The following is a 22,987-nucleotide window of genomic DNA, read 5'->3' on the forward strand; positions in this document are numbered from 1 at the left end:
TTTCAAGATGATTCTGATGTCATAGAAAGAATTCAAAAGCTGGTCATGGAAAGTCATTAGCATACATCCTGTAGATAAGTATAAGCTTTCAACTGAAACTTTCCTCTGTCTTAATTTAATTTAACACAGTTTCGGCTACAACGACATTGTGACCATTCCGGCCGGGGCCACCAACATCGACATCAAGCAAAAGAGCCACCGCGGGATCAGACACGACGGCAACTACCTGGCCTTGAAGACAGAGGTTTCCTACATCCTGAACGGGAATTTCTCTGTGTCCACAGCAGAGCAGGACATCCCAGTCCTGGGCGCCGTACTCCGGTACAGTGGTTCCTCCACCACCCTGGAGAGGGTCTTGAGTTACCAGAAGCTCCGACAGGCAGTCGCTGTCCAACTCCTGTCCACAGCCGGAGACGCCTCTACCCCTAGGGTCAAGTACAGCTTTTTCCTCCCCAGGGATGTCCCCTTCACCAAGCCTGGAGCTGAGGGTAGAGCTTCGCTACATGCGATTCTGCCACTAGGGGGCTCAGAGTGGGCTCTGGGGGAGTGGTCCGAGTGCTCCAAGAGCTGTGGTTCAGGTTGGTCAAGAAGGAACGTAGAGTGCCGGGACGGGGCAGGCACCCTGTCCTTCTCCTGTGATGAGGACCTGCGGCCGGCAGACATCCGGCCGTGTGGGGACCTGCCCTGCCCTGTCTGGCAGATGGGTCCCTGGTCGGCATGCTCAAGGACATGTGGTGTGGGGGTGCGCCATCGAAGCGTGCTGTGTATTGACTACACCGGTAAGATGGTGGAGCTAGGAAAATGTAACCTCGCCAAGAGGCCAGAGGTGGTTTCTTCAGAGTGCAGCTACCAGGACTGCTGAGTCTGTGCTGATAAAGCAGGAAGGGAAAGGGCAGTTGGTGGCAGTGGTGGGATCCAAGGCCGAGGGAAGTAGTGTAGGAAGCTAGTTAGTTAGTCAACTAACCAATGCACAACCCTTTCCCAACCACCACAACCCTGCTTCAGAGACAAGCAGGGAAGCTAGAATCATCAAGAGTGGTCGGTTCACTATATCAGCCAGAACCAAAACTATGGTTTGGCTTGGTTGTAGAAATATTTCACATTTGATAGATTAACTTAATTATTTCAATGTTTATTTCCTTGATGATGTCATAGCTTCAAAACGCCTATTGACGGTTTGTTTTCCAACAGAGATCTACCTCAAAGGATGTAAAAATAATCAACTATCACTTCTTAACCTAAAGTTTCTGTTTGCGTCTAGCTTAACACATTATCAAAGGTACATCTTAACTTTCCACAAATGCTGCTGATAGTCCACTGGAGTGGTTGAATACCACTGTCATTCATTTTTGTCGGGCCACATGCACCCCTTTTGAACACACATGCCCTCAAATCAATTCAAAGTATACTACCTAATCAAATCAAGTGACATTCAATATTTTAGGGAACAAAGAAAAACCTTTCATATGAATAGAGAGACAATAGCTCAAATCAAATCAAATTTTATTTCTCACATGTGCTGAATACAACAGGTGTAGGTAGACCTTAAATGCTTACTTACAAGCCCTTAACCAACAATGCAGTTAGAAGAAAATACAGAAAAAAAGTGAAATAAGAATAACAAATCATTAAAGAGCAGCAGCAAATAACAATAGCAGGGCTGTATTCAAGGGGTACCGGTACAGAGTCCATGTGCGGGGGCACCGGTCTCGAGGTAATTGAGGTAATATGTACATGTAGGTAGAGTTATTAAATTGACAATGCATAGATAATAACAGAGAGTAGCAGCAACATAGAAGAGGTGGAGGGGCAATGCAAATAGTCTGGAGCTGCTGTTCAGGAGTCTTATGGCTTTGGGGTAGAAGCTGTTTCGAAGCCTCTTGGGCCTAGATTTGGCGCTCCGGTACCGCTTGCCGTGCGGTAGCAGAGAGAACAGTCTATGACTAGTGTGGCTGGAGTCTTTGACAATTTTTAGGGCCTTTCTCTGACACCGCCTGGTATAGAGGTCCTGGATGGTAGCAAGCTTGGCCCCGGTGATGTACTGGGCCGTACTCACTACCCTCTGTAGTGCCATGCGGTCAGAGGCCGAGCAGTTGCCATACCAGGCAGTGATGCTACCCGTCAGGATGCTCTCGATGGTGCTACTATAAAACCTTTTGAGGATCTGAGGACCCATGCCAAATCTTTTCAATCTCCCGAGGGGGAATAGGTTTTGTGTGCCCTCTTCTGCTTGGACCATGTTAGTTTGTTGGTGATGTGGATGCCAAGGAACTTGAAGCTCTCAACCTGCTCCACTACAGCCCCGTTGATGAGAATGGGGCGTGCTCGGTCCTCCTTTTCCTGTAGTCCACAATCATCTCCTTTGTCTTGATCACGTGAGGGAGAGGTTGTTGACCTTGCACCGCATGGTCAGGTCTCTGACCTCCTCTCTGTAGGCTGTCTCATCGTTTTTGGAGATCAGGCAAACCACTGTTGTGTCATCAGCAAACTTAATGATGGTGTTGGAGTCATGCCTGGCCCTGCAGTCATAAGTGAACAGGGAGTACAGGAGGGGACTGAGCACGCACCCCTGAGGGGCCCCCGTGTTGAGGAGCCATATCGGAACATCTGAAACCCTGTTCCATTCTGTCTGTGTTTCTGGAACACTGGAGCAAGTTTTTGATGCCAAGTCTCTGGCCACAGAGTTAAACTCACACTATCATATTTCTCACATAAAATCAGAGCTATTTAATCAAGTAGGGATGATTGAAACAAACCCACATAACCTTTTTAATTTGCTTGACTATTTATAGCTTGCTGAAATATGCATATTCATGATAGAAGTACTAGTTCTTTAGACTTAATTTTGTATCTACAGCTAGTTGGAATGGTTTTGTGGCATTCTTTTAAAACAAATGTCTGTCATGTTAATAACAAGGAGATTGTATTTATTTTCTTAACTTTGTGTTTTCGTTATTATTCTTGGCCATGGTGAATGCTGTAGATAAACATTTTATGAGTTGTGTTTTTTCTTCAACTAATGACAAGGAAAACAATGGAATATCTGTATCTAATGTAAAACATGTATATGATGCTTCATTTGAAATATGCTGTCCCAGAAAATATGGCATTATGAAAGGTTAGCTGAAGAATAATACTTTTGAGCTCAACTGAAACGAGCATAGCAGCTATTGAAATGGTGTAAATGTACTTTATGATGCCACAACCTAGATGTCATTCATTAATTAGTGTTAAATTGCATGTAGAATCACAGCTTCTTTTAGAAGTGAAATAAGAAATGAGAAGTTGTTTACGTAGATAGTAGATACACTCCTAATGTGGTTAAAGTCTAATCCACACACTCTTAGAAAAAAGGGTTCCAAAAGGGTTCATCAGCTGTTTTTGGTTCCATGTAGAGGAAACCAGAACCCTTTTGGGTTCCATGTAGAGGAACCCAAAAGGGTTGTACCTGGAACCAAAAAGGGTTCTCCAAAGGGTTTTCCTATTTGGGTAGCCGAATAACCATTTTAGGTTCCAGATGGTGTCATGTACTGTCATGTTGTGTCTTGTTTCTGTCCTTTCTCTTCACCCTGTCTCCCTCTGCTGGTCGTGTTAGGTTACCTTTTCTCCCCCTCTTTCCCCCAGCTGTCCCTTGTCTTCTCTGACTACCTCGTTCACCCCTTTTCCCACCTGTTCCCTTTTTCCCTCTGATTAGGTCTCTATATCTCTCTCTCTTTCTGCTCCTGTCTTTGTCGGATTCTTGTTTGTGTTAGTCATGCCTGAACCAGACTATCGTCATGTTTGCTGCAACCTTGTCCTGTCCTGTCGGAATCTGCCGGTCCATCTGAGCCTACCTATGTTTGGTTATTAAAGAAGCTCTGTTTACATTAATTCGCTTTTGGGTCCTCATTCACGCACCGTAACAGAAGAATCCGACCAAGAATGGACCCAGCGACTTCGGATCCTCTCCACTCAGCCGTCGAGATCCAGGGAGCGATGCTAGGCAGACACGAGCAGGAATTGTCTGCTGCTCGACATGCCGTTGAGACCCTGGCCACCCAAGTCTCCAACCTCACAGAACAGGTTCACCATCTCCGCCTCGATCCACCGGCCACTTCCAGGGCTTTCAAATCTCCGGAGCCCAGAATCAATAACCCGCCGTGTTACTCTGGGGAGCCCACTGAATGCCGCTCGTTCCTCACCCAGTGTGATATTGTGTTTTCTCTCCAGCCCAACACTTACTCCAGGAGCACTGCTCGTGTCGCCTACGTCATATCTCTCCTTACTGGACGGGCTCGTGAGTGGGGCACGGCAATCTGGGAGGCAAGGGCTGAGTGTACTAACCAGTATCAGGACTTTAAGGAGGAGATGATACGGGTTTTTGATCGATCTGTTTTTGGGGAGGAGGCTTCCAGGGCCCTGTCTTCCCTATGTCAAGGTAATCGATCCATAACAGACTACTCTATTGAGTTTCGCACTCTTGCTGCCTCCAGTGGCTGGAACGAGCCGGCTTTGCTCGCTCGTTTTCTGGAGGGTCTCCGCGCAGAGGTTAAGGATGAGATTCTCTCCCGGGAGGTTCCTTCCAGCGTGGATTCCTTGATTGAACTCGCTATTCGCATTGAGCGACGGGTTGATCTTCGTCACCGAGCTCGTGGAAAGGAGCTCGCGTTCTCCGTTGCCCCCCTCTCCGCATCACTACCATCTTCCTCTGCCGGCTCGGGTGCTGAGCCTATGCAGCTGGGAGGTATCCGCATCTCGACTAAGGAGAGGGAACGGAGAATCACCAACCGCCTCTGTCTCTATTGCGGTTCTGCTGGTCATTTTGTCACTTCATGTCCAGTAAAAGCCAGAGCTCATCAGTAAGCGGAGGGCTACTGGTGAGCGCTACTACTCCTGTCTCTCCTTCAAGATCCTGCACTACCTTGTCGGTCCATCTACGCTGGACCGGTTCGTCAGCTTCCTGCAGTGCCTTAATAGACTCTGGGGTGGAGGGCTGTTTTATGGACGAGACCTGGGCTCGGGAACATGACATTCCTCTCAGACAGTTAAGGGAGTCCACGGCCTTGTTCGCCCTGGATGGTAGTCCTCTCACCAGGATTCAGCGTGAGACGCTACCTTTAACCCTCACTGTTTCTGGTAATCATAGCGAAACCATTTCTTTTTTAATTTTTCGTTCACCTTTTACACCTGTTGTTTTGGGCCATCCCTGGCTAGTTTGTCATAATCCTTCTATTAATTGGTCTAGTAATTCTATCCTCTCCTGGAACGTCTCTTGTCATGTGAAATGTTTAATGTCTGCTATCCCTCCTGTTTCCTCTGTCTCTTCTTCACAGGAGGAGCCTGGTGATTTGACAGGGGTGCCGGAGGAATATCACGATCTGCGCACGGTGTTCAGTCGGTCCAGGGCCACCTCTCTTCCTCCACACCGGTCGTATGATTGTAGTATTGATCTCCTTCCGGGAACCACTCCCCCCCGGGGTAGACTATACTCTCTGTCGGCTCCCGAACGTAAGGCTCTCGAAGATTATTTGTCTGTAGCTCTTGACGCCGGTACCATAGTCCCCTCCTCCTCTCCCGCCGGAGCGGGGTTTTTTTTTGTTAAGAAGAAGGACGGGTCCCTGCGCCCCTGCATAGATTATCGAGGGCTGAATGACATAACAGTGAAGAATCGTTATCCGCTTCCTCTTATGTCTTCAGCCTTCGAGATCCTGCAGGGAGCCAGGTTTTTCACTAAGTTGGACCTTCGTAACGCTTACCATCTCGTGCGCATCAGGGAGGGGGACGAGTGGAAGATGGCGTTTAACACTCCGTTAGGGCACTTTGAATACCGGGTTCTTCCTTTCGGCCTCGCTAACGCTCCAGCTGTCTTTCAGGCATTAGTCAATGATGTCCTGAGAGACATGCTGAACATCTTTGTTTTCGTTTACCTTGACGATATCCTGATTTTTTCACCGTCACTCCAGATTCATGTTCAGCACGTTCGACGTGTCCTCCAGCGCCTTTTAGAGAATTGTCTTTTTGTGAAGGCTGAGAAGTGCTCTTTTCATGCCTCCTCCGTCACATTTCTCGGTTCTGTTATTTCCGCTGAAGGCATTAAGATGGATCCCGCTAAGGTCCAAGCTGTCATTGATTGGCCCGTCCTTAAGTCACGCGTCGAGCTGCAGCGCTTTCTCGGCTTCGCGAACTTCTATCGTCGTTTCATCCGTAATTTCGGTCAGGTGGCAGCTCCTCTCACAGCCCTTACTTCTGTCAAGACGTGCTTTAGGTGGTCCGTTTCCGCCCAGGGAGCTTTTGATCTCCTCAAGAATCGTTTTACATCCGCACCTATCCTTGTTACACCTGACGTCACTAGACAGTTCGTTGTCGAGGTTGACGCGTCAGAGGTGGGCGTGGGAGCCATTCTTTCTCAGCGCTCCCTCTCTGACGACAAGGTCCACCCTTGCGCGTATTTTTCTCATCGCCTGTCGCCGTCGGAACGTAACTATGATGTGGGAAACCGCGAACTGCTCGCCATCCGCTTAGCCCTAGGCGAATGGCGACAGTGGTTGGAGGGGGCGACCGTTCCTTTTGTCGTTTGGACTGACCATAGGAACCTTGAGTACATCCGTTCTGCCAAACGACTTAATGCGCGTCAGGCGCGCTGGGCGCTGTTTTTCGCTCGTTTCGAGTTCGTGATTTCTTATCGTCCGGGCTCTAAGAACACCAAGCCTGATGCTTTATCTCGTCTCTTCAGTTCTTCAGTAGCCTCCACTGACCCCGAGGGGATTCTCCCTGAGGGGCGTGTTGTCGGGTTGACTGTCTGGGGAATTGAGAGGCAGGTAAAGCAAGCACTCACTCAAACTCCGTCACCGCGCGCCTGTCCTAGGAACCTTCTTTTCGTTCCCGTTCCTACTCGTCTGGCCATTCTTCAGTGGGCTCACTCTGCCAAGTTAGCCGGCCACCCTGGCGTTCGGGGTACGCTTGCTTCCATTCGCCAGCGTTTTTGGTGGCCCACCCGGGAGCATGACACGCGTCGCTTCGTGGCTGCTTGTTCGGTCTGCGCGCAGACTAAGTCCGGTAACTCCCCTCCTGCCGGCCGTCTCAGGCCGCTTCCCATTCCCTCTCGACCGTGGTCTCACATCGCCTTAGATTTTGTCACCGGACTGCCTTCGTCAGCGGGGAAGACTGTTATTCTTACGGTTGTCGATAGGTTCTCTAAGGCGGCTCATTTCATTCCCCTTGCTAAGCTTCCTTCTGCTAAAGAGACGGCACAAATCATCATCGAGAATGTTTTCAGAATTCATGGCCTTCCGTCAGACGTCGTTTCGGACAGAGGTCCGCAATTCACGTCTCAATTTTGGAGGGAGTTTTGCCGTTTGATTGGGGCTTCCGTCAGTCTCTCTTCCGGCTTTCACCCCCAGTCTAACGGTCAAGCAGAACGGGCCAATCAGACTATTGGTCGCATCTTACGCAGTCTTTCTTTTCGCAACCCTTCATCTTGGTCAGAACAGCTCCCCTGGGCAGAATACGCCCACAACTCGCTTCCTTCGTCTGCGACCGGGCTATCTCCTTTTCAGAGTAGCCTCGGGTACCAGCCTCCGCTGTTCTCATCTCAGTTCGCCGAGTCCAGCGTCCCCTCCGCTCAGGCTTTTGTCCAACGTTGCGAGCGCACCTGGAAGAGGGTCAGGTCTGCACTTTGCCGTTATAGGGCGCAGACTGTGAGAGCTGCTAATAAGCGTAGAACTAAGAGTCCAAGATATTGTCGCGGTCAGAGAGTTTGGCTCTCCACTCAGAACCTTCCCCTTAAGACCGCTTCTCGCAAGTTGACCCCGCGGTTCATTGGTCCGTTCCGTATTTCTCAAATCATTAACCCTGTCGCAGTGCGACTTCTTCTGCCGCGATATCTTCGTCGCGTCCACCCGGTCTTCCATGTCTCCTGTGTCAAGCCCGTTCTTCGCGCCCCCGCTCGTCTTCCCCCCCCCCCCCATCCTTGTCGAGGGCGCACCCATCTACAGGGTCCGTAGGATTTTGGACATGCGTCCTCGGGGCCGTGGTCATCAGTACCTAGTAGATTGGGAGGGGTATGGTCCTGAGGAGAGGAGTTGGGTTCCCTCTCGGGACGTGCTGGACCGTGCGCTGATCGATGATTTCCTCCGTTGCCGCCAGGCTTCCTCCTCGAGTGCGCCAGGAGGCGCTCGGTGAGTGGGGGGGTACTGTCATGTACTGTCATGTTGTGTCTTGTTTCTGTCCTTTCTCTTCACCCTGTCTCCCTCTGCTGGTCGTGTTAGGTTACCTTTTCTCCCCCTCTTTCCCCCAGCTGTCCCTTGTCTTCTCTGACTACCTCGTTCACCCCTTTTCCCACCTGTTCCCTTTTTCCCTCTGATTAGGTCTCTATATCTCTCTCTCTTTCTGCTCCTGTCTTTGTCGGATTCTTGTTTGTGTTAGTCATGCCTGAACCAGACTATCGTCATGTTTGCTGCAACCTTGTCCTGTCCTGTCGGAATCTGCCGGTCCATCTGAGCCTACCTATGTTTGGTTATTAAAGAAGCTCTGTTTACATTAATTCGCTTTTGGGTCCTCATTCACGCACCGTAACAGATGGCACCTTTTTTCTAAGACTGTACAACTCAGAGTAACAGAGAAAGAGGTAATGGTTTCCATGTCCTCTGTTAAGTAGAAATAAAATATATTGTATATTTGAGCTAAGAGTCATTTCCACTCTCTGGGTGGAATGAGAACAGAAGTTTATAAGACACAGCAACAACTGAAATTAATGGTCATTTTAGTTAATAGTTAATAGCTACAGTTGAAGTCGGAAGTTTACATACACTTAAACCAAATACATTTAAACTCAGTTTTTCACAATTCCTGACATTTAATCCTAGTAAAAAATTCCCTGTCTTAGGTCAGTTAGGATCACAACTTTATTTTAAGAATGTGAAATGTCAGAATAATAGTAGAGAGAGTTATTTATTTCAGCTTTACTTCTTTCATCACATTCCCACTGGGTCAGAAGTTTACATACTAATTGAGTGTATTTGGCAGCATTGCCTTTAATAAGTTGGGTGAATTTTGGCCCATTCCTCCTGACAGAGCTGTTGTAACTGAGTCAGGTTTGTCGGCCTCCTTGCTCGCACACGCTTTTTCAGTTCTGCCCACAAATTTTCCATGGGATTGAGGTCAGGGCTTTGTGATGGCCACTCCAATACCTTGACTTTGTTGTCCTTAAGCCATTTTGCCACAACTTTGGAAGTATGCTTGGGGTCATTGTCTATTTCAAGACTGATGTCTTGAGATGTTGCTTCAAAATATCCACATAATTTTACATCCTCATGATGCCATCTATTTTGTGAAGTGCACTAGTCCCTCCTGCAGCACATCACCCCCACAACATGATGCTGCCACCCCTGTGCTTCATGGTTGGGATGGTGTTATTTGGCTTGCAAGCTTTCCCCTTTTTACTCCAAACATAACAATGGTCATTATGGCCAAACAGTTATATTTTTGTTTCATCAGAGCAGAGGACATTTCGCCAAAAAGTACGATCTTTATCCCCATTTGCAGTTGCAAACCATAGTCTGGCTTTTTTATGGCGGTTTTTGAGCAGTGGCTTCTTCCTTGCTGAGCGGCCTTTCAGGTTATGTCGATATAGGACTCGTTTTACTGTGGATATAGATACTTTTGTACCTGTTTCCTTCAGCATCTTCACAAGGTCTTTTGCTGTTGTTCTGGGATTGATTTGCACTTTTCGCACCAAAGTACGATCATCTCTAGGAGACAGAACGCGTCTCCTTCTTGAGTGGTATGACGGCTGTGTGGTCCCATGGTGTTTATACTTGCGTTCTATTGTTTGTACAGTTGAACGTGATACCTTGTGTGTTTGGAAATTGGAAATTGGAAATTGCTCCCAAGGATGAACCACTTGTGACTTGTGGAGGTCTACACATTTTTTTCTGAGGTCTTGGCTCATTTTCCCATGATGTCAAGTAAAGAGGCACTGAGTTTGAAGGTGGGCCTTGAAATACATCCACAGGTACACCTCCGATGGACAAAAATTATGTCAATTAACCTATCAGAAGCTACGAAAGCTTTGACATAATTTTCTGGAATTTCCCAAGCTGTTTAAAGGCACAGTACACTTAATGTATATACAATTCTGACCCACTGGAATTGTGTGAAATAATCTGTCTGTAAACAATTGTTGGAAAAATTACTTGTGTCATGAACAAAGTACATGTCCTAACCGACTTGCCAAAACTATAGTTTGTTAACAAGAAATTTGTGGAGTGGTTGAAAAACGAGTGTATGTAAACTTACGACTTCAACTGTATATTAAAATGATTATATTTCTGCCAGGTAAATCCCTGAGTGTTAAAACATAATTGCTTTATTTAATTGAAGATGCTGCTGGTGACAGAGTAAAAGGGGGGAGTTAGCTATTATGCCACCCCTTATGTGTCGTTAGTTGAAAACAGCTTTGTTTTCAGATTTCCTCTCACTAGGTATGTAATGATAGAGCATTCCAGAATGTATTTAAAGGAGAAAAGATGTAGAACTGATTTCAAAGCATTCTATCCCTTCAATGAAGGTCTTTATGATGCTATTGTTATAGCTTCCCTACAAAGCTATTTATTTTTTAATACTTTCAGACTAATTACTACAGTTTCATCTTTATGTTGCTGCTGTCTATCTTCCCGGATTGTAAGAAATTAGACTGATTCATAATTTAACAATAAAGATGTCTCTTGACTGAAACACTTTTGTTGGGTCTGTCTTGTTCAACCAGTTCTTCAACACAAGAGGATTATCTTGTCTTGCAAGCCTCATTGTCCACATTTTGAGGCCTGAAAATGTTTTATTTTAAAAATAAATATAATAAATTATATATACAGTACCAGTCAAGTTTGGACACACCTACTCATTCAAGTTTCTTTTTTCTTTTTACTATGTTCTACATTGTAGAATAATAGTGAAGACATCAAAACTATGACGTAACATATATGGAATCATATAGTAACAAAAAAAGTGTTAAAAAAATCAAAATATATTTTATATTTGAGATTCTTCAAAGTAGCTACCCCAGGTTTGCACACTCTTGGTATTCTCTCAACCAGATTCATGAGATAGTCACCTGGAATGCATTTAAATTAACAGGTGTGCCTTGTTAAAATGTTATTTGTGGAATGTCTTTCCTTTTTAATGTGTTTGAGTCAATCAGTTGTGTTGTGACAAGGTAGGGGTGGTATACAGAAGACAGTCCTATTTTGTAAAAGACCAAGTCCATATTTTGACAAGAACCGCTCAAATAAGCAAAGAGAAATGACATTCCACCATTACTTTAAGACATGAAGGTCAGTCAATGCGAAAATAATTCACAAACTTTAAAAGTTTCTTCAAATGCAGTCACAAAAAACATTAAGCACTATGATGAAACTGTCACTTATGAGGACTGCCACAGCACTTATCAACATCAACTGTTCAGAGGAGACTAGGTGAATCAGGCCTTCATGGTCAACTTGCCGCAAAGAAACCACTACTAAAGGACAAAAATAAGAAGAACAGACTTGTTTGGAGAGAGAAACATGAGCATTGGACTTTAGACCGGTGGAAATCTGTCCTTTGGTGTGATAAATCAAAATTTTGAGATTTTTGGTTCAAACTGCCGTGTCTATGTGAGAAGCAGAGTAGGTGAACGGATGATCTCCGCATGTGTGGTTCCCACCATGAAGCATGGGGGAGGAGGTGTGAGGGTGCTTTGCTGGTGACACTGTCAGTGATTTATTTAGGCACACTTAACCAGCATGACTACCACAGCATTCTGCAATGATACGTCATCCCATCTGGTTTGCGCTTAGTGGGACTATAATTTGTTTTTCAGCAGGACAATGACCCAAAACACACCACCAGGCTGTGTAAGAGCTATTTGACCAAGAAGGAGAGTGATGGAGGGCTGCATCAGATGACCTGGCCTCCACAATCACCCGATCTCAACCCAATTGAGATGGTGTGGGATGAGTTGGACCGCAGATTGAAGGAAAAGCAGCCAACAAGAGCTCAGCATATGTGGGAACTCCTTCAAAACAGTTGGAAAAGCATTCCTCATGAAGCTGGTTGAGGGATTGCCAAGAGTGTGCAAAGCTGTCATTAAGGCAAAGGGTGGCTACTTTGAAGAATTTAAAATATATTTTGATTTGTTTAACACTTCTTTGGTTAACTTCTTATGGCTGCAGGGGCAGTATTGAGTAACTTGGATGAAAGGTGCCCATATCAAATGGCCTGCTCCTCAGTCATAGTTGCTAATATTAGCATATTATTAGTATTGGATAGAAAACACTCTGCAGTTTCTAAAACTGTTTGAATTATGTATGTGAGTATAACATAACTCATATAGGCAAAAACTCATAGGCAAAAACCTGAGAAATTCCACTTCCTGATTTGTTTTCTTCTGGAGGTGGCAGATTTTCAACCAAGGTCTCATTGAAATTGCAGCGAGATATGGATGAATTTTCACTTCCTACGCCTTCCACTAGATGTCAGCAGTCAATAGAACTTTGTCTGATGACTCTAATGTGAAGGGGGGTCGATTGACACAGGAAATAGTCAACACAGCCATGAGTGGACCATGCTTTCACCAGGCGCGTTCACAGGGGAAGGACTTGCGTTCCACCGCTCATCTGAAGTAATTCTAATTCTCTGGTTGGAACGTTATTCAAGATATATGTAAACAACATTCTAAAGTTTGATTCAGTACATCGTTTGACATGTTTCTACTGACTGTTATGGAACCTTTGGACATTTTGTCACGTTATAGTGGACACGCTTTTTGACTTTGGAATTGTTTAGCAAACGTGCTAACCAAAGTAGTTAATTGGACATAAATAACGGACATTTTTGAACAAATCAAGCATTTATTGTGGACCTGGGATTTCTAGGACTGCATTCTGATGAAGTTCATCAAAGGTAAGGAAACATTTATTTTGTATTTTCTGCTTTCTGTTGACTCCAACATGGAGGCTAATTTCGTAAACTTTTTCTGAAATGTAACACAGCGGTTGCATTAAGGAGAGGTATATCTATAACTCCATGTGTATAACTTGTATTATCATCTACATTTATGATGAGTATTTCTGTTGATACGATGTGGCTATGCAAAATCACTTGATGTTTTTGGAACCAGTGAATCTAACGCGCCAATGTAAACTCAGATTTTTTTTGATAAATATGAACTTTACCAAACAAAACATGCATGTATTGTGTAACATGAAGTACTATGAGTGTCATCTGATGAAGATAATTTAAGGTTAGTGATTCATTTTATCTTTATTTATGCTTTTTGTGAATGCTACATTTTGTTGGAAAATGGCTGTGCTTATTGTGGTTTGGTGGAGACCTAACATAATCGTTTGTAGTGCTTTCGCTGAAAAGCCTATTTGAAATCGGACACTTTGGTGGGATTAACAACGAGAATAGCTTTAAAATGATATAAGACACATGTATGTTTTAGGAATTGTAATTATGAGATTTCTGTGGTTAATACATGATTCCATATGTGTTATTTCATAGTTTTGATGTCTTCACTATTATTCTACAATGTAGAACATAGTAAAAATAAAGAAAACCCCTTGAATGAGTAGGTGTGTCCAAACTTTTGAATGGTACTGTGTATATAAAATACATGGTATTTTCCAATACGAAACACTCTGAAAACCATGTAATTACGACCTTGGAAGGACATTCTATAGAACAAGATAGGTGTGTCCAAACCTTTGGCTGGTACTGTATATATATATACATATATATATATATATATATATATATATATACACATTGGACCAAATGAATTTCCCAAGCTTGGGATAATCATAGTTTTTTTTTTGACCTGGGTACTGAACCGTACCATACTGAGTCTCTTTTTATGGGTTTGGTTCTGTTCTGATTGGGCATTTAAAAATGAACAGATAGGTAGGTTTGAACGTCGTTGCAGATAGCCTGGATATGGACACTCCATTACCAAAAGTATGTGGACACCTGCTCGTCGGAAATCTCATTTCAGAATCATGGGCATTAAAATGGAGTTGTTCCCCCCTTTGTTGCTATAACAGCCTGCACACTTCTGGGAAGGCTGTCCACTAGATGTTGGAACATTGCTGAGAGGACTTGCTTCCATTCAGCCACAAGAGCATTAGTGAGGTCAGGCACTGATGTTGGGCGATTAGGCCTGGCTTTCAGTCAGCTTTTCAATTCATCCCAAAGGTGTTCGATGGGGTTGAGGTCAGGGCTCTGTGCAGGCCAGTCAAGTTCTTCCACACTGATCTCTACAAACAATTTATTTTTGAACCTCGCTTGTGCACAGTGGCATTGTCATGCTGAAACAGAAAGGGCCTTCCCCGAACTGTTGCTACAAAGTTGGAAACACAGAATCGTCTATAATGTCATTCTGTGCTGTAGCGTTAAGATTTCCCTTCACTGGAACTAACAGGCCTGAACCATGAAAAACAGCCCCACCAACATTTACAGTTGGCACTATGCATTCGGGCAGGTAACGTTCTCCTGGCATCCGCCAAACCCAGATTCGTCCGTTGGATTGCCAGATGGTGAAGCGTGATTCATCACTCCAGAGAGCCTGTGTCCACTGCTCTGGAGTCCAATGGTGGCGAGCTTTATACCACTCCAGCCGACCCATGGCATTGCACATGGTGATCTTAGGCTTGTGTGCGTCTGCTCAGCCATGGAAACCCATTTCATGAAGCTCCCGACGAACAGCTGCTGGCGTTGCTTTCAGAGGCAGTTTGGAACTCCTTAGTGAGTGTTGCAAACAAGGACAGACGATTTTTACGTGCTACGCACTTCAGCACTCCTGTTCTGTGAGCTAATGTGGACTACCACCTCTTGGCTAGACAGTTCCACTTCACAATAACAGCACTTATAGTTCACCAGGCAGCTCTAGCAGGGCAGAAATGTGTTAAAAGCCACTGTGCTCTTCAGTAAGGTCAAATCCAATATTTTTTGTCACATACTCATGGTTAGCAGATGTTAATGCGAGTGCAGTAGATGATGTAGAGTACAGTATATACATGTACTGTATGTGAGAATGCTGTTCATCAACTACAGCTCAGCATTTAACACCATAATACCCTCCAAACTCGTCATCAAGCTCGAGACTCTGGGTCTCGACCCCGCTCTGTGCAACTGGGTACTGGACATCCCCCAGGTGGTGAGGGTAGGTAACAACATCTCCACCCCGCTGATCCTCCACACTGGTGCCCCACAAGGGTGCGTTCTGAGCCCTCTCTTGTACTCCCTGTTCACCCACGACTGTGTGGCCATACACGCATATAACTCGATCATCAAGTTTGCGGTTGACACTACAGTGGTAGGCTTGATTACCAACAACGACGAGGCGGCCTACAGGGAGGAGGTGAGGGCCCTCGGAGTGTGGTGTCAGGAAAATAACCTCACACTCAACGTCAATAAAACAAAGGAGATGATCGTGGACTTCAGGAAATAGCAGAGGGAGCATCCCCCTATCCACATCGACGGGACAGTAGTGGAGAGGGTAGTAAGTTTTAAGTTCCTCGGCGTACACATCACGGACAAACTGAATTGGTCCACCCACACAGACAGCGTTATGAAGAAGGCGCAACAGCGCCTCTTCAACCTCAGGAGGCTGAAGAAATTCGGCTTGTAACCAAAAGCACTCACAAACTTCTACAGATGCACAATCAAGAGCATCCTGTCGGGCTGTATCACCGCCTGGTACGGCAACTGCTTCACCCACAACCGTAAGGCTCTCCAGAGGGTAGTGAGGTCTGCACAACACATCACCGGGGGAAACTACCTGCCCTCCAGAACACCTACACCACCCGATGTCACAGGAAGGCCATAAAGATCATCAAGGACAACAACCACCCGAGCCACTGCCTGTTCACCCCGCTATCATCCAGAAGGCGAGGTCAGTACAGGTGCATCAAAGCAGGGACAGAGCGACTGAAAAACAGCTTCTATCTCAAGGCCATCAGACTGTTGAACAGCCACCACTAACATTGAGTGGCTGCTGCCAACATACTGACTCAACTCCAGCTCACTTTAATAATGGAAATGTATGGAAATGTATGGAAAGAAATTATCACTAGCCACTATAAACAATGCCAATTAATATAATGTTTACACACCCTACATTACTCATCTCATATGTACAGTAGATGGGTTAGGGCAGTGTGCAGTGTGGTTGCGTCGTCTGTGGACCTATTGGGGCGGTAAGCAAATTGTAGTGGGTCTAGGGTGTCAGGTAGGGTGGAGGTGATATGGTCCTTGACTAGTCTCTCAAAGCACTTCACGATGACGGAAGTGAGTGACGGTAGTCGTTTATCTCAGTTACCTTAGCGTTCTTGGGAACAGGAACAATGATGGCCTTCTTGAAGCATGATGGAACTGCAGACTGGGATAAGGATTGATTGAATATGTCCGTAAACACACCAGCCAGCTGGTCTGCACATGCTCTGAGGACGTAGCTGGGGATGCCGTCTGGGCCTGCAGCCTTGCGAGGGTTAACACGTTTAAATATTTTACTCACGTCGGCTGCAGTGAAGGAGAGTCCACAGGTTCTGGTAGCGGGCCATGTCAGTGGCACTGTATTGTCCTCAAAGTAAGCAAAGAAGTTATTTAGTCTGTCTGGGAGCAAGACATCCTGGTCCGCGACGGGGCTGGTTTTCTTTTTGTAATCTGTGATTGACTGTAGACCCTGCCACATACCTCTTGTGTCTGAGCCATTGAATTGCAATGCTACTTTGTCTCTATACTGACGCTTAGCTTGTTTGAATGCCTTGCATGAGGGAATAGCTACACTGTTTGTATTCGATCATGTTTCCGGTCACCTTGCCCTGGTTAAAAGCAGTGGTTCGCGCTTTCAGTTTCTCGCGAATGCTGCCATCAATCCACGGTTTCTGGTTTGGGAATGTTTTAATAGTTGCTGTGGGTACGACATCGCCAATGCACTTTCTAATGAACTCGCTCACCGAATCAGCGTATTCGTCAATGTTGTTGCTGGACGCAATGCGGAACATATCCCGATCCACATGATCGAAGCAGTCTTGAAGTGTGGAATCAGATTGGTCGGACCAGCGTTGAACAGACCTGAGCGCGGGAGCTTCCTGTTTTAGTTTCTGTCTGTAGGCTGGAAGCAACAAAATGGAGTAGTGGTCAGCTTTTCCGAAAGGAGGGTGGGGGATGGCCTTATATGCGTCTCGGAAGTTATAATAACAATGATACAGGGTTTTACCAGCCCTGGTTGCACAATCGATATGCTGATAGAATTTAGGGAGTCTTGTTTTCAGATTAGCCTTGTTAAAATCCCCAGCTACAATGAATGCAGCCTCAGGATATGTGGTTTCCAGTTTACGTAGAATCAAATAAAGTTAGTTCAGGGCCATCGATGTGTCTGCTTGGGGGGGAATATATACGGCTGTGATTATAATCGAAGAGAATTCCCTAGGTAGATAATTCGGTCGACATTTGATTGTCAGGTGAACAGAAGGACTTGAGTTCCTGTATGTTGTTATGATCACACCACGTCCATGGGACCACATAGCCGTCATACCGCTCAGGAAAGAGAAGCGTTCTGTCTCCTAGAGATGAACGTACTTTGGTGCGAAAAGTGCAAATCAATGCCAGAACAACAGCAAAGGACCTTGTGAAGATGCTGGAGGAAACGGGTACAAAGTATCAATATCCACAGACGTTACCAGAAAGATGCTTGTTTCTGTCGGCGCGATGCGTGAAGAAACCAGCTGGCTGCACCAACTCCGAGAGCGTCTCTCGAGTGAGACATGTTTCCATGAAGAAAATAACGTTACAGTCTCTGATGTCTCTCTGGAATGCTACCCTTGCTCGGATTTCATCAACCTTGTTGTCAAGAGCCTGGAAATTGGCGAGTAGTATGCTCAGGAGTGGTGTGCGATGTGCCCGTCTCCGGAGCCTGACCAGAAGACCACTTCGTTTGTCCCTTTTACGGCGATGTTGTTTAGGTTCACCGGCTGGGATCTGATCCATTGTCCTGGGTGGAGGGCAAAACACAGGATCCGCTTTGGGAAAGTCATATTCCTGGTCGTAATGATGGTGAGTTGACTTTGCTCTTATATTCAGTAGATCCTCCCGACTGTATGTAATGAAACCTAAGATTACCTGGGGAACCAATGTAAGAAATAACACGTAAAAAAAAAAAATACTGCATAGTTTCCTAGGAACGAGAAGCGAGGCGGCCATCTCTGTCGGCGCCGGAAGTCAAGCAGGTCATTCTACTGCCAATGTTTGTCTATGGAGATTGCACGTGTGCTCAATTTTATAAACCTGTCAGTAACGGGTGTGGCTGAACTAGCCGAATCCACTAATTTGAAGGGGTGTCCACATACTTTTATATACACTGCTCAAAACAATAAAGGGAACACTTAAACAACACAATGTAACTCCAAGTTAATCACACTTCTGTGAAATCAAACTGTTAGCAAGACACCCCCAATAAAGGAGTGGTACTGCAGGTGGTGACCACAGACCACTTCTCAGTTCCTATCTTTCCTGGCTGATGTTTTGAATGCTGGCGGTGCTTTCACTCTAGTGGTAGCATGAGACGGAGTCTACAACCCACACAAGTGACTCAGGTAGTGCAGCTCATCCAGGATGGCACATCAATGCGAGCTGTGGCAAAAAGGTTTGCTGCGTGTTTCAGCGTAGTGTCCAGAGCATGGAGGCGCTACCAGGAGACAGGCCAGTACATCAGGAGACGTGGAGGAGGCCGTAGGAGGGCAACAACCCAGCAGCAGGACCGCTACCTCCGCCTTTGTGCAAAGAGGAGTAGGAGGAGCACTGCCAGAGCCCTGCAAAATGACCTCCAGCAGGCCACAAATGTGCATGTGTCTGCTCAAATGGTCAGAAACAGACTCTATGAGGGTTGTATATGAGGGCCCGACGTCCACAGGTGGGGGTTGTGCTTACAGCTCAACACCGTGCAGGATGTTAGGCATTTGCCAGAGAACACCAAGATTGGCAAATTCACCACTGGCACCCTGTGCTCTTCACAGATGAAAGCAGGTTCACACTGAGCACGTGACATACATGACAGAGTCTGGAGATGCCGTGGAGAATGTTCTGCTGCCTGCAATATCCTCCAGCATGACCGGTTTGGCGGTGGGTCAGTCATGGTGTGGGGTGGCATTTCTTTGGGGGGCCGCACAGCCCTCTATGTGCTCGCCAGAGGTAGCCTGACTGCCATTAGGTACCGAGATGAGATCCTCAGACCCCTTGTGAGACCATATGCTGGTGCGGTTGGCCCTGGGTTCCTCCTAATGCAAGACAATGCTAGACCTCATGTGGCTGGAGTGTGTCAGCAGTTCCTGCAAGAGGAAGGCATTGATGCTATGGACCGTTCCCCAGACCTGAATCCAATTGAGCACATCTGGGACATAATTTCTCGCTCCATCCACCAACAGACTGCACCACAGACTGTCCAGGAGTTGGCGGATGCTTTAGTCCAGGTCTGGGAGGAGATCCCTCAGGAGACCATCCGCCACCTCATCAGGAGCATGCCCAGGTGTTATAGGGAGGTCATACAGGCACGTGGAGGCCACACACACTACTGAGCCTCATTTTGACTTGTTTTAAGGACATTACATCAAAGTTGGATCAGCCTGTAGGGTGGTTTTCCACTTTAATGTTGAGTGTGACTCCAAATCCAGACCTCCAATGGGTTGATAAATTTGTATTTAATAAGAATATTTAATTCCTTCAGATCTAGGATGTGTTATTTTAGTTTTCCCTTTATTTTTTTGAGCAGTGTATATATAGTGCACATCCAATGCTAGCATCACTAATAGACACATTTTTATGGGAACGTTGCACGGACTTTTATGTGTGCAAAACATAAATAATTACACATCATGTCTTTTGCCGAGGCCCTGATTGTTGAACCACTGATCCACTCATTGCTCTTTGCCTGTGGGCAAGGTTTGGGATACTCACGCACACAGTGCTTTTAGTATACAGTGCTTTCACCATACATATTTGACAGACATGATTACATTTGCATGTTAATTTATTCAGTAATTCTTATTCAACATGTCTTCACCTGGAATTTGAACTCACAACATCTTAGTTCACGGGACTCCGATCTTCCTGCTACGCAACCATGTCTTGTCGGGTATCAGTTAATCTGACTATTCTCTCATTATTGATTTTATTTACTTTCTGTATAGTTGTCTAAAGTTGTTGTGTCATGTTAATTAGCCTGTTTTAATGATACTCCTGAATCACTATGATCAATAAAATATTTGAACAGAGCTGAGATTTACTTCTGGACAGATTTTTTCTGGACAGGGCCTAATAAGCACATCCCCTGTGGATATTCCTTATTGGGACAGTGGTTAGGGTGGTTGTCATTGGTGCTGGTGGCCTGGGTGTGAGACCGGCTAGAGGAGTCACCCTACTCTCACATTTTTAGCAATACATGTTAATGTCATTATTGCTGTGTGAATAGCATTTATCAGACATTTCAACTGTTTATATGGAAATTTCATTAGAACACTTGGAAATAATATTTGTTTATTTCCATAGTGTGCATATATTTCTCCTATTTCATCCACTTCTAAAACTTTGCCTTTGTGAGTGACCTCCAGAAGTTTTTTCAGGTTTGATGTGGTGTTTCTGGACAAAGAGATCTTTTTTCTCATTTAACTCAAAATAATGGTAGCACTACCACAAGGAAAACGTTAACCTATTGAAGCTAGTGGGCACTATTTTTATGTTTGGAAAAACAACGTTCCCAAAGTAAACGGCCAATTTCTCAGGGCCAGATTCTAGAATATGCATATAATTGACGGATTAGGATAGAAAACACTCTAAAGTTTCCAAAACTGTCAAAATATTGTCTGTGAGTATAACATAACTGATATTGCAGGCAAAACCCTGAGGAAAATCCAATCAGGAAGTGCCTCTTATTTTGAAACCCTTCTGTTCCTATGCATGCCTATCCTCCATTTAAAGGGATATCAACCAGATTCATTTTTCTATGGCTTCCCTAAGGTGTCAGTCTTTAGACATAGTTTCAGGCTTTTATTTTGAAAAATGAGCGTGAAAGATCACATTGCGTAAGTGGATAGGTGGGGGCTCTCAGAGTGAGTTTTTGCGCTACAGAGTAAAGCGGCCATTATTGAATAACCTACACACGGTTGATATATTATCGAATATATATTTTAAAAACTACCTGGGGAATGATTATAAAAAACATTTGACATGTTTCTGTGGACATTATGGAGACTATTTGGAATTTCCGCCTGCGTTGTCGTGACTGCTCTTTACTGTGGATTTCTGAACATAACGCGACAAACAAACGGAGGTATTTTGGGTATAGAAATAATCTTTATGGAACAAAAGGAACATTTGTTTGTGTAACTGGGAGTCTCGTGAGTGAAAACATCCGAAGATCATCAAAGGTAAACGGTTAATTTGATTGCTTTTCTGATTTTCGTTACCAAGCTTCCTGATGCTAAGTGTACATAATGCTATGCTTGGGCTATCGATAAACTTACACAAACACTTTTTGAGCGCAAATTAAGATGACTTTTGAGTAGTAAGACATGTATAAAAGCAACAGATACCATTAATAAGAAGGGGCTAGAAGAGTCTTATATGGTGAGGTACGAGTGGCTAGGACAGGCAAGCCCCAAACTATTGTGGGGGACATAGTTCTTCCTGCTGCCGCGGATATGGCTGGGACAATCCTGGGGGTAAAGGCCAAGAAAACTATACAGAAAATGCCTTCATCACACAACACTGTTCCAAGACGCATTGATGACGTGGCAGGAGATGTTTTGAAACAATTACTGTTTCGCAGGCCTGGCACAGCTCCTGGTATATGTCCATTACGTTTATGGGGGGTCAATTAAGGAAGACATCCTCTTCTGCAAACCACTGGAAACCAGGACAACAGGAGAGGTTATTTTTAACCTGTTGGATCTCTAGGGGCGCTATTTCATTTTTGGATAAAAAACGTTCCCGTTTTAAGCGCGATATTTTGTCACGAAAAGATGCTCGACTATGCATATTCTTGACAGTTTTTGAAAGAAAACACTCTGAAGTTTCAGAATCTGCAAAGATATTGTCTGTAAGTGCCCCAGAACTCATTCTACAGGCGAAACCAAGATGAAACGTCAAACAGGAAATGAGCAGAATTTCTGAAGCTCTGTTTTCTAATGTCTCCTTATATGGCTGTGAATGTGACAGGAATAAGCTTAGACCTTCTGCCGTTTCCCCAAGATGTCGGCAGCATTGTGACGCATTTGTAGGCATATCATTGGAAGATTGACCATAAGAGACTACATTTTCCAAGTGTCCGCCTGGTGTCCTGCGTCGAAATTGGTGCGCAAAGCCAGCTGCAAGTTTTTTTCCATTTGATTGAGAGGAGAAACCATGCTTCCACGAACGATATATCATCGAAGAGATATGTGAAAAACACCTTGAGGATTGATTCTAAACCACGTTTGCCATGTTTTCAGTCGATATTATGGAGTTAATTTGGAAAAAAGTTCGCGTTTTGAGGACTGAATTTTCAGGGGGTTTTTGTAGCCAAATGTGATGTACAAAACGGAGCTATTTCTAATACACAAATAATCTTTTTGGAAAAAACTGAGCATTTGCTATCTAACTGAGAGTCTCCTAATTGAAAACATCTGAAGTTCTTCAAAGGTAAATTATTTTATTTTAAGGATTTTATGTTTTTGTTGCGTGCTGGATGCTAACGCTAATGCTAACGCTAAATGCTACGCTAGCTAGCTACTTTTACACAAATGATTGTTTTCCTATGGTTGAGAAGCATATTTTGAAAATCTGAGATGACAGTGTTGTTTACAAAAGGCTAAGCTTGAGAGATGGCATATTTATTTCATTTCATTTGCGATTTTCATGAATAGTTAACGTTGCGTTATGGTAATGAGCTTGAGTCTGTATTCACGATACCGGATCCGGGATGGGGAGATCAGAGAGG

The 22,987-nt window shown here is 44.9% G+C and overlaps 1 protein-coding gene and 1 long non-coding RNA gene across 2 annotated transcripts in view; one reads left to right on the top strand and one right to left on the bottom strand.

Annotated features, from left to right (window-relative positions):
- adamts8a (ADAM metallopeptidase with thrombospondin type 1 motif, 8a) overlaps window positions 1–4,021 on the top strand; it is a 33,313-nt gene extending 29,292 nt beyond the window's left edge. The window contains exon 9 of the mRNA XM_021618978.3: window positions 130–4,021. Coding sequence (XP_021474653.3) covers window positions 130–862 — 733 coding nt within the window. The 3' untranslated portion in view covers window positions 863–4,021. The remainder of the gene's footprint in view (window positions 1–129) is intronic.
- Window positions 1–22,987, bottom strand: part of LOC149980064 (uncharacterized) — a 200,878-nt gene that overhangs the window by 165,868 nt on the left and 12,023 nt on the right. The window lies entirely within an intron of this gene.

This window comes from Oncorhynchus mykiss, chromosome 10 (genome assembly GCF_057628025.1).
Source record: "Oncorhynchus mykiss isolate SJ-2025 chromosome 10, ASM5762802v1, whole genome shotgun sequence".
NCBI classification, from domain to species: Eukaryota; Metazoa; Chordata; class Actinopteri; order Salmoniformes; family Salmonidae; genus Oncorhynchus; species Oncorhynchus mykiss.